The sequence below is a fragment of the Delphinapterus leucas genome, chromosome 6 (assembly GCF_059928025.1).
Source record: "Delphinapterus leucas isolate spDelLeu-1000000601 "Yukka" chromosome 6, BTC_Dleu_Yukka2, whole genome shotgun sequence".
NCBI lineage: Eukaryota > Metazoa > Chordata > Mammalia > Artiodactyla > Monodontidae > Delphinapterus > Delphinapterus leucas.
In genome coordinates, this window is record NC_143134.1 from 44606247 (window position 1) to 44618766 (window position 12520).

The 12520-nt window shown below is 41.7% G+C and overlaps 1 protein-coding gene across 10 annotated transcripts in view; it reads left to right on the plus strand.

The window, feature by feature from the left end:
- Positions 1–12520, plus strand: part of UBAP2 (ubiquitin associated protein 2) — a 116868-nt gene that overhangs the window by 24105 nt on the left and 80243 nt on the right. For 6 of the 10 annotated variants that reach the window (XM_089912503.1, XM_089912504.1, XM_022551656.3 and 3 more), the window contains exon 3: positions 4042–4181. In XM_089912503.1, the coding sequence (XP_089768629.1) occupies positions 4083–4181 (99 nt within the window). In that variant the 5' untranslated portion in view covers positions 4042–4082. Of the gene's footprint in view, positions 1–4041; positions 4182–6091; positions 6314–12520 lie in introns of those variants that run through there. The other 4 variants (XM_089912500.1, XM_089912502.1, XM_089912505.1 and 1 more) reach the window with 2 other exon arrangements.

Consider the following 12520-nt stretch of genomic DNA (forward strand, 5'->3'; position numbering starts at 1 on the left):
AAATAAACTTCTTTAGATGGTCAAGAACATTTTCTTGGAGGCGTCTCTTTGGTATCCCTCTATTTTCCTGCTCTGATTAGATTTGGTTGCTCTGTAGGCCTCCTGTCAGCTGTCAGCAGTCAAGATGTCATCTTGATATTTTTTGACTGTCATTTGGGGGAGCCTCCTGTCTCCTGTGTTAGACCCCCTTGTCATCCCCCGTTCTTGGCAATCTCTGATCTGCTTTGTTTCTCTAGTTTTGTCTTTTCCAGAATGTCATAAAAATTGCATCATACAGTATGCAGCCTTTTAAGTCTGGCTTCTTTCATTTAGCATAATACATTTGAGATTCATTCGTGTTGTTCAATAGTTGATTCCTTTTCATTCGTGAGTAATATTCAACTGTATGGTTATGCTACATTTACTCTTTGAAGGACAGTTGGTGTATTTACAGTTTTGGGAGACTGTAAATAAAGGCGCTATCACTATTCAGGTGATTTTCGAGAAAAGTGGCCTATGGCTATCCCAAGCTACAAGGGAGGCTGAGAAAGTATTTAGCTTTTCACCCTCTTTGCAAGAGAACTGCAAGGGAAAAATATGTTGTAAATGGATTTTGGTAGGTAATTTGTGGTGTCAGTTGCAAATGGCCTCTTCTTGGTTTGCTGTTTTAGAGGTTTTGTTTATTCCAGGAGCTTCCTGAGTTTATGAGGTATTGTATGTGTGAACTCAACTTGTTTCTGTGTTCACGTTGATTGGAATTTTTGCTGAGTATAGAATTCTAGGTTGGAAGTTAAACTCTTAAGGCATTGCTGCACTGTTTTTTTAAATTGGGGTAAAATATACATAACAAAAATTATCACTTTAACCATTTTTATTTTTGGCTGCATTGGGTCTTTGTTGCTGCACGCGGGCTTCCTCTAGTTGCAGCGAAGTGGGGGGCTACTCTTCATTGTGGTGCACGGGCTTCTCGTTGCGGTGGCTTCTCTTGTTGCAGAGCACGGGGTCTAGGGCGCGTGGGCTCAGTAGTTGTGGCTCGTGGGCTCTAGAGCGCAGTCTCAGTAGTTGTGGCACACGGGCTTAGTTGCTCCGCGGCATGTGGGATCTTCCCGGACCAGGGCTTGAACCCTTGTCCCCTGCATTGGCAGGCGGATTCTTAACCACCAGGGAAGTCCCTAACCATTTTTAAAGTGTACTTTTTTGTGGCATTACGTACATTCACTTGGTTTTGTGACCATCCATCTTCAGAAGTTTTTGTTTCTTCCTCAATGGAAACTCCATACCCAGTAAACAGTAACTCCCCATTTCCGCATGCTCCCAGCCTCTGGTAACCACTACTCAACTTTGCCTGTGAAATTGACTATTCCAAGTAACTCATATAAGTAGAGTCATAGGGTATTTGTCCTTTTGTGCCTGGCTTATTTTATTTCGTATAATGTCCTCAAGGTTCATCCATGTTTGTTGCATGCATCAGAAATTCCTCCCTTTTTAAGGCTAAATAACATTCCATTGTATGTGTATACACCATATATGCTTATCCTTTTATCTATAGATAGAAACTTGGGTTGCTTCTACTTTTTAGCTACTGTGATTAATACTGCTATGAACATGGGTGTACAACTATCTCTTTGAGACCCTACTTTTAATTTTTTTTGGTGTATACCCAGAAGTGGAATTACTGAATCGACGGTAATTCTACTTTTGGTTTTTTTTTCTTGAGGACCTGCCATACTGGTTTTCCGTAGTGGCTGCACCATTTTACATTCCTACCAGTGGTATTCAAGGATTCCAATTTCTCTGCATCTTCTCCAAAACGTATTTTCTATTTTGAATTTTTTATCATAATAGCTATCCTACTGGGTGTGAAGTGTATTTTGTTGTTATAATCGTGTTTTGATGGCATATTATATTTAGTTGTATGCTTGGCACTTAGTAGCTCTTCAATAAGTGTTGAGTAAATAAAGGAAAATTACAGTCATTTTTGTCTGTTTAGAAGGTTTATTGTTTATAAGTGGTTTTTGCCTTAAGGTATAACTTGCTCCTAGACATCACATTCTTTAAAAAAAATTTTTATTTATTTATTTATTTTTGGCTGCATTGGGTCTTATTTGAGGCACATGGGATATTTCGTTGCGGCACACAGGCTTAGTTGCCCCACAGCCTGTGGGATCTCAGTTCCCTGAGCAGAGATCGAACCTGCGTCCCCTGCATTGGAAGGTGGATTCTTAACCACTGGGCCACCAGGGAAGTCCCCTAGACATCACATTTTGAATTACATTATTGCCGGTAAAATCCAGGCTGGACATAACGTCACCTTTGGGTTCAAATACTAACTGCAAATGGGGAGAGGCAGATAAAACTACATGTAGTACGGGGTTCCCCAACCCCCAGGCCACAGACTGGTACTGGTCCGTGGCCTGTTAGGAACTGGGTTGCACAGCAAGAGGTGAGCAGCGAGTAAGTGAGCGAAGCTTCATCTGTATTTACAGCCGTTCCCCATCACTTGCATTACTGCTTGAGCTCCGCCTCCTGTCAGATCAGCGGCAGCATTAGCTTCTCAAAGGAGCTCAAACCCTACTGTGCACTGTGCATGCGAGGGATCTAGGTTGCTCGCTCCTTATGAGAATCTAATGCCTGATGATCTGAGGTTGAGCTGAGGCGGTGATGCTAGCACTGGGGAGCAGCTGCAAATACAGATTATCTTCAGCAGAGGTTTGACTGCAGAGACCATAATAAATCAATTGCCTGCAGACTCCTCTCAAAACCCTGTGTGTGAGTGGCAAGTGAAAACAAGCTCAGGGCTCCCACTGATTCTGCATTATGGTGAGTTGTGTAGTTATTTCATTATATATTACAGTGTAATAATAGTAGAAATAAAGTGCCCAATAAATGTAATGCGCTTGAATCATCCCAAAACCATCCCATCAACACACCCGCCCACCAGCCACCATCCGTGGAAAAATTGTCTTCCAGGAAAACGGTCCCTGGTGCCAAAAAGGTTGGGGACCGCTGATGTAGTAGTAACTACATACACTTGGTCCTTGGTATCTGCACAGGATTGGTTCTAGGACCTCCCTCAGATACCAAAATTTGTGGATGCTCATGTCCCTTATAGAAATGGCATAATAGGGACATCCCTGGTGGTCCAGTGGTTAAGACTCTGTGCTTCCATTGCATGGGACACGGGTTCTATCTCTGATGGGGAACGAAGATTCCGCATGCCACATGGCGTGGCCAAAAAAAAAGAAATGGCATGATATTTCTTGAATATAACCTATACACACCCTCCTGTATACTTTAGATCATCTCTAGGACTTCCCTGGTGGCAGTAGTTAAGAATCCGCCTGCCAATGAAGGGGTCACAGGTTTGATTCCTCTTCCGGGAAGATCCCACATGCTGTGGAGCAGGTAAGCTTGTGCGCCACAACTACTGAGCCTGCGCTCTAGAGCCCACGAGCCACAACTACTGAGCCTGTGTGCCACAACTACTGAAGCCTGCGCACCTAGAGCCCGTGCTCCACAACAAGAGAAGCCACTGCGGTGAGAAGCCCGTGCACCACAGCTAGGGAAAGCAACGAAGACCCAATGCAGCCAAAAATAAATAAATAAATAAATTTAAAAAATGGGAAATCATCTCTAGATTACTTATAATACCTAATATAATGTAAATGCTATGTAAATAGTTGCGATAGTGTGGCAGACTCAAAGTTTTGCTTTTTGAAACTTTCTGAAAAAAATTTTTTCTAATATTTTGCGTGGTTGGTTGAATCTGTGGATGCAGAGGGCTGGTTATATAGTGGTAAAATAATTGCTGGTTAAAATTGGTGATATTTGATATTTTTGTTTAAAATTGGTATAATCATAAACCATAGGCGTTTAGACTGCTTTAATAAATTGGCTTAAGAGCTACCAGGAAAATCTAAAATCCTAATGGTTTGTTTCTTGAGAATTTGCATTCTAGAGAACCTTTATGTTTTATCTCACATTTCTTCCTTATCCCTGAATTTTATCCGTGTCGTTTTCTATAATCTGGAAGTTTTGCTTACTGTGTCTGCTTTCTTTCAGATTTTCTATTTTGTGCATACATTATTTTGTATATACTGTATATGATGACTTCGGTGAGCAGTGACCGGTCCAGAGGTGCTCGGGAAAAGCCACAGATTTCAGCGACACAGGCAACACAACTACAGAAACAAGTGGTACAGGTAAGTTTTTGTGGAACTCTTGTTTGCTTTGTTTAAAATTACAGAAATTAAGGGGGCACATGTACTTTAATGTTTTCTTTTTTAGGAAACCTGGGATTTTGAAACTTGTTTTTAAAAGGTAGGTAGTATATAATAGAAAAGAGTAGATACTGATTCAGGTAACGTGGGACGTTGTTTCTTAACTATTTAATCCTGAACTTTTTCCTCCTACCTGTTAGCACCTAGGCCATCTCCTTTTCTTTATTATTATTATTATTAAAAAAAATTATTTGGCTGCACCTGGTCTTAGTTGTGGCTAGCTGGCTCTTAGTTGCGGCATGCAGGATCTAGTTCCGGACCAGAGGTCGAACCCAGGCCCCCCTGCATTGGGAGCGTGGAGTCTTAACCACTGGACCACCAGAGAAGTCCCTTCTTTTCTTTATTATTAATCTAGGTGTGTCCCTGGAATGTAATGCGAAAATCCCAAGTATATGGAGAAGTAATACTCTGAAGTAGAGAAATATCTGAATCATACAAGTTTTTAAAAATATTTATTTATTTTTGGCTGCGTTTGGTCTTCGTTGCTGCGCGCGGGCTTTCTCTAGTTGTGGCGAGGGGGGGGCTACTCTTTGTTGCAGTGCACGGGCTTCTCATTGCAGTGGCTTCTCCTGTTGCAGAGCAAGGGCTCTAGGCACGTGGGCTTTAGTAGTTGCAGCTTGCAGGCTCAGTAATTGTGGCTCGCAGGCTCTAGAGCACAGGCTCAGTAGTTGTGGCACACGGGCTTAGTTGCTCCGCAGCATGTGGGATCTTCCCTGACCAGGGCTCGAACCCATGTCCCCTGAATTGGCAGGCGGATTCTTAACCACTGCACCACCTGGGAAGTCCCTGAATTATACAGTTTTAAAAAGCTGCCTTTTCTGGGACTTCCTTGGTGGTCTAGTGGTTAAGACTCTGCACTTCCACTGCAGGGGGTGCGGGTTCGATACCTGTTCCGGGAACTAAAATCCCACATGCTGCATGGTGTGGCCAAAAAAACAAACAAACAAAACCTTCGTTTTCTTTCATGCATTGTTACCTAGGAAGAGTGCTTTTTTTCTTTTTTTTTTTTGTGGTACGCGGGCCTCTCACTGTTGTGGACTCTCCCGTTGCGGAGCAGAGGCTCCGGACGCGCAGGCTCAGCGGCCATGGCTCAAGGGCCCAGCCACTCCGCGGCATGTGGGATATTCCCGGACCGGGGCACGAACCCGTGTCCCCTGCATCGACAGGCAGACTCTCAACCACTGTGCCACCAGGGAAGCCCCCTAGGAAGAGTGCTTTAATCTTAGAAAGGCTTTTTTTTTTTTTTTAAATTAATTAATTAATTAATTAATTTTTGGCTGTGTTGGGTCTTCGTTGCTGTGCGTGGGTTTTCTCTAGTTGTGGTGAGTGGGGGCTACTCTTCTTTGTGGTGTGCGGGCTTCTCATTGTGGTGGCTTCTCTTGTCGTGGAGCACAGGCTATAGGCACACGGGTTTCAGTAGTTGTAGCACACGGACTCAGTAGTTGTGGCGCACAGGCTTAGTTGCTCCGCGGCATATGGGATCTTCCCGGACCAGGGCTCGAACCCGTGTCCCCTGCATTGGCAGCAGGTTCGCAACCACTGCGCCACCAGGGTAGTCCCTTAGAAAGGCTTTTAATGAACAAGATCCATTTGTGTAAAATATTTAGTGTTAAATAGTCCTTCCTTCTCAATTTGTATTATTTTAAATGAAGTGAGATAATCCAAGTAAAATGCTAGCTAAGCACAGTACATGGTACAGAATTGAGCATTTTATACATGTTGTTGATTAGATTGGCCAACATTTTTTCAGAGACAGTATGGAAGTAAGTAAATAAACCTTATGCAGTCTATCATAATTTCAGATTGATGTTTTGACTGTACTTTGACAGCTAATTACAGGTACTTTTTTTTTTTTTTGCGGTACGCGGGCCTCTCACTGTTGTGGCCTATCCCGTTGCGGAGCACAGGCTCCGGACGCGCAGGCCCAGCGGCCGTGGCTCACGGGCCCAGCCGCTCCGCGGCATGTGGGATCTTCCTGGACCGGGGCACGAACCCATGTCCTCTGCATCGGCAGGCGGACTCTCAACCACTGCGCCACCAGGGAAGCCCTACAGGTACTTTTCTTTAACAAGTTCCCTGTTGATGTTAAGGGACATAGGAGATGGAGTCAACTCAGTGGTTGCATCATATCTTCCAGTATAAGGTTAGCCTTGTATTTTGCTGCTATCAGCAAACATCTTTTATTTAGTGTTTGCTCCTAAATACACTTACCCTGGTAGGTATTTATTCACAACTGACCGAGAAAGACTGGCTATTGTGGGAAAAATTTGGACTTTCTGTATGGAGTAGGCCTTCTCTGTATAGATGAATGCTTAAGAAAATGTTTGTTTCATGAATAGCCTAAATACAAGTTATGAGTAATCATAGGTACAATCCTGCTACAGTCAAATATAAATTAAAATATTTTATTTTGTTTATCAAATCAGTAAAGATTAAATATTAAAAGTGAATTGTTGGGAATGTAAACTGTCTCCATCTTCCACCCAAATAAAATCCTTGGAATGATTTCCAGAGAATCAAAGTCTCCGGAATGGAGGAAGGAGGACTCCCTTCCTGCCAAGTGTTGTCCCTAATCGTTTTTCCATTGGCCCTTTGGGGATGGCTCATTTTATATAATTAGAAGAAAAAAGCTGCCCACTGAGCTTTGAGAAGGATTCCTAGACCCTTAGATTTCTGATTTTCCTTGTTAAAAAAAAAAGTTTTGTGAGAATTTCTCAAAGGAGTATTAGTAAAATTGTCCATGTTCATTTATCCATTAACCCCATTCTGGGAAGTACTTCCTAAGGAAGTAACCTGAAATTGGGGGTGGGGTGTGTGCGCTTCATTCCACAGGATGCTTATCGCCCAATTCTAAATGTGTAATGGTAGAGGTGTACTGCCATACCCTATGGAGGCAGCAGGATGTAAGAGAAAAACCGCTGAGCTCTTTTCAATCTGAATAAACCTGGGTTTGGGACCTAAGTTTACCACTTTACCAATTAGATGTATTACTTAAGTCTCTTTGAACCTCAGTTTAAAAAAAAAATGCTTGGAGAGTTAGAGAAAAGTTTCAAGAGTAGTATACATAATTCTCGAATATCCTTCTTCCATATCCCCCCAGATTTTACATATTTACCATGTTTACTAATTTATCCTTTTCTCTCTCCTTCTACAAAGGAGAAACTACACACAGCTTTTCCCCTGAACCTTTGGAGAATAAGTTGTAGATATGGTGCATCTTTACCCCTAAATACTTTAGTGTGTATATTTTTTAAAAAAGAGGATCTTATTTTACGTAATCACAGTACAGTTATCAAAAATCAGGATATCAACTCATCTAATATAACCTGTACATTGTATTCATATTTTCCGGATTGTCCCAATAGTGTCGTTTTTAGCTAATTAAGTCCTTGATCATACATTGTATTCAGGTGTCAATTCTTTTTAGTCTGTTTTTTTAAAATAAATTTATTTATATATTTATTTTATTTATTTGGCTGTGTTGGGTCTTTGTTGCTGTGCGTGGGCTTACTGTAGTTGCAGGGAGTGGGGGCTACACTTCGTGGGCTTTCTTTAGTTGCAGCAAGCGGGGGCTACGCTTTGTTGCGGTGTGCGGGCTTCTCATTGCGGTGGCTTCTCTTGTTGCGGAGCACGGGCTCTAGGCGCACGGGCTTCAGTAGTTGTGGCACGCGGGCTCTAGATCGCGGGCTCAGTAGTTGTGGCTCATGGACTTAGTTGCTCCGCTGCATGTGGGATCTTCCTGGACCAGGGCTCGAACCTGTGTCCCCTGCATTGGCAGGTGGATTCTTAAGCACTGCGCCACCAGGGAAGTCCCTTTTTTAGTCTCTTTTAATGTGGTCTCTGTTTCATGACGTTGATGTATTTGAAGAATATAGGCCATTTATTTTGTAGAATGTCTACCAATTTCAGTTTGTGTGATATTTTCTCATGATGAGAGGGGGGTTATGCATTTTTGGTAGAAATACCACAGAAATGATGAGAAATGATGATCTTTTTTTAAAATTAATTTAATTTTGGCTGCGTTGGGTCTTCGTTGCTGTGTGCGAACTTCTCTCTAGTTGCAGCAAGCGGGGGCTACTCTTCGTTGTGGTGCGTGGGCTTGTCATTGTGGTGGCTTCTCTTGTTGTGGAGCACGGGCTGTAGGGCGTGCTGGCTCAGTAGTTTTGGTGCACGGGCTTAGTTGCTCCGTGGCATGTGGGATCTTCCCAGACTAGGGCTCGAACCCATGTCCCCTGCATTGGCAGGCGGATTCTTAACCACTGCGCCACCAGGGAAGTCCTGATGATCTGTCCTTAATGCATCATATTATGACGTATAGGACATAGGTTTGTCTTATAAACTCGTAATCAATTTTGTCATTTGATTATATAGCATCATGTGGGGAGATAAAAAACTCCGGTTTTTAAAAATGTAAAATGAAGTATGGTAATATTGAACTTAAAAATAAAAGTTATTTTATGAGCAAAAATGGGCTTATTTGGGAATAGCAGAGAATTGCAATTCAGAACAAGCAAGCCACGGCAAAAACCATAGGCAAGGGACTTCCCTGGTGGTCCAGTGGTAGAAAATCTGCCTTCCTATGCAGGGGATGCGGGTTTGATCCCTGATCGGGGAACTAAGATCCTACATGCCGCGGGGCAACTGAGCCCGCGCGCCACAACTACTGAGCCTGCGTGCCGCAAACTACAGAGCCCACGTGCTCTGGAGCCTGCGCCACAACCAGAGAAGAGAAAACCCGCATGCCGTAACTAGAGAGAAGCCCGCGCACCGCAACGAAGAGCCCACGCGCCGCAGTGAAAGATCCCGCATGCCTCAACGAAGATCCAGCGTGCCACAAGTAAGACCCGACACAGCCAAAGAAATAGAAAAAAAAAAAAAAACAACCATAGGCGAGTCCCAGAAACAGAGGAACCTTATTTTATAGAGGAAGAGGAAGTTGGGAGGGGTTGTTTGGAGCAAGTCCATTAGAGAAAAGTGAGGTTCAGGGTAATAAGGTTTTCTCATTAGCTGAGTTGCTGGAGTAGTTGATTTCTTGTAGGGATGCAGTGTACATCTTTTCCCATTGGGGCCTGCCATGATACTTTTTCCTGTAATTGACCTCTAGTGGTACTGCATGAGAGCTTCCCCTTCTGGCCTCCTGATTCCATTTTAGCAAGGTTTCCCGTTATTATTCTCACAATATTTACTTTGCAGGATGTTTGGAAGGAATTAGAAATTGCATAAGTTGTGTTCAGGAAGTGGTAGCTTTTATTGTATATTCCACATAAGTTATGAAGTGATTATAATATTTGAAATTTTGATGGAAAAGGCCCGGTTATTGAAAGGACCCAATATTATAGCACAACTGTTAAAACATTTAAGAAAAAAGACTAGTAGGCTATATTAATAATGCTTATCTTTGGATGGTGGGCATAAGGATGATTAAAAACAAAAAATCCTACTTCATTATATTTTCCAAATTTACTGGGTGACAGATCCAGCACAAAACATTTGGCTCCACTAGAAAAGCAATGAACACATTCTTCATTGTGAAAGTAGCTTTAGCTCCTTATGAGCCAAGTGAATGAAAGAGAGATCCAGAGAAAGAGAGTTAGTAATGCTATTTTTCTTGGCAAGAGTTTTTTTCCACTTGACGGTTGTATGGTAAATGTCACTAATGTTTGTTGTAGGGGAGGGTGTGTAACCTTGTTAACTTACCCCTTGATTCTGCTTTTTCCTCTGATTTCACAAACTGTACAGATCTCTTGACACATTCTAGAGCTCAGTCTGACAACTTGCCTATCATACTCTAATTTGTTTGGTGCTTTGGTTTTCGAATATTTAAAGTAATTTTCTCTGGACTAGGTCAGTCAGCAAAGGAAAAAAATATTTAAAGTTCTGATTTAAAACGTGTTATACTTCATCACTGTGCTATGCTAGTATTGCAATACTGTATTTGTTAAACCACTGTCAAGTGCATCAGCTGTGCTTTCAGAAGTTATGTCTAGGTGGTCTGTAATCTCTTAGGAATAAAACATGATATCACTGAAGAGAAGTGCAAAGAATCACAGTATTTAAGCTGAAAAAGCTAAGTCTGCATAAATTAGTAATTGGTATTTACCTTACATATGGTAATGAATAGTGACTTCATGGTTAGAAATGTGTGGGCACAACAGAAGCAGCCGCATAGCACAGAGAGATCAGCTCTGTGCTTTGTGACCACCTAGAGTGGTGGGATAGGGAGGGTGGGAGGGAGACACAAGAGGGAGGAGATATGGGGATGTATGTTTATGTATAGCTGATTCACTTTGTTATAAAGCAGAAACTAACACACTATTGTAAAGCAATTATACTCCAATAAAGATGTTAAAAAAATAAAATGAAAATATGTAGAAGCCCTAGACTGTTGTCTACAGCAAAATGCTGTTGGTAATAACTATTCTGCTTATAATCTTTACTGGAAGTCTTGTCAACTTGAATGTTTTTCGTATTAATATTTTATAAGATAATAGAACGGGGGAGCTTTCTTTGTTTCTGTAATTTGTATACATTTAGGAAGCACAGGGAATTCTCTGGCAGTTTTTAAGTTTAAATATTGCTGCCTTTAGAGCTATTATTGTTATCTTCCCCTTTGCCCTATTACTTTTAATTGATCCTACATCCCTTTTCAGAAAGATATTACAGCCAGAGTCCCTGGCTTTGGTGTATCTTATACTCTGTGAAATTTCTATATGCTGTATTTTCTGTGTGAGAAGTCTTGAACCAGGCACATTCTGCTAATAAACATCATACAGTGAGTGAGTGAATTTCTACACCTGGTTTGCAGTTCACTTTCTTGGAGTTTTTCCCATTTATTATGTGTGTGTGTGTGTGTGTGTGTGTGTGTATTTTTTTTAATTGAAGTATAGTTGATTTACACATTGTTAGTTTCAGGTGTACAGCAGAGTGATTCAGTTTTATATATATATATATATTTTTCAGATTATTGTCCATTATAGGTTATTATATCAAATACAGTTCCCTTTTTCTTGCAGTAAATCCTTGTTGCTTAACTATTTTCTGTAAAGTAGTTTGTATCTGTTAATCCCGTACTCCTCTAATTTATCCCTCCTCTGCTTTCTTTCCCCTTTGGTAACTATAAGTTTGTTTTCTATGTCTGTGAGTCCGTTTCTGTTTGGTATATCGATTCATTGCTATTATTTTTTATTTTACTGGTTGATTGACTGATTTATTGATTGATTGCTGCACTGCGTGGCATGCGGAACTTCCCTGATCAGGGATTGAACCCACATCTCCTGCAGTGGAAGTGTGGAGTCTTAACAGCTGGACCACCAGGGAAGTCCGGTATTATTTTTTAGATTCCATATATAAGTGATATCATATAATACTTGTCTTTCTCTGTCTTCGTTTATATTTTTTATTTTAGCTCCTGTTTAACATCTGTGTTTTCTCCTTCTTTTCCTTTGCTTCTCCCTCCCTCCCTCCCTCCCTCCCTCCCTCCCTCCCTTCCTTCTTCGTTGGGTCTTCGTTGCTGCACACGGTCTTTCTCTAGTTGCAGCGAGCGGGGGCTACTCTTTGTTGCTGTGCGCGGGCTTCTTATTGCTGTGGCTTCTCTTGTTGCGGAGCACAGGCTCTACGTGCGTGGGCTTCAGTAGTTGTGGCACATGGGCTCAGTAGTTGTGGCTCGCGGGCTTTAGAGTGCAGGCTCAGTAGTTGTGGTGCATGGGCTTAGCTGCTCCACGGCATGTGGGATCTTCCTGGACCAGGGATCGAACCTGTGTCCTCTGCATTGGCAGGCGGATTCTTAAGCACTGCGCCACCAGGGAAGTCCCTTGCCCTTTCTTTTTGACCTTTTTCCAGACCTTTTTTTTTTTGATCTGCTGAAATTTTTCCCCCCTAACATTTTATTATGAAAATGTTCAAATATAACGAGAAGCTGAAAGAGTTGTACAGCAAACACCCATACACTCACAATTACCTTTTTTGCTGCATTTGTTTTACCACATCTGACTAGCTATCCATCATGCTATCTTATTTTTTTTTTGATGCGTTTCAAAGTGAAGACATCAATATACTTTACCCTTGAACACTTTAGCTTATATATCATTAACTAGAGTTTAATATTTATCTAGGTTTCTCTTTTTTTAATATGTGAAATTTATATACAGACATTTTAAGTGTATCAGATCATTTTTTGTAGGATGCATATACTTGTGTAACCCAGTCTCCTATCAAGATAGAGAACATCACCCTCATCCCAGAAAGTTCTGCTCATTTTATTT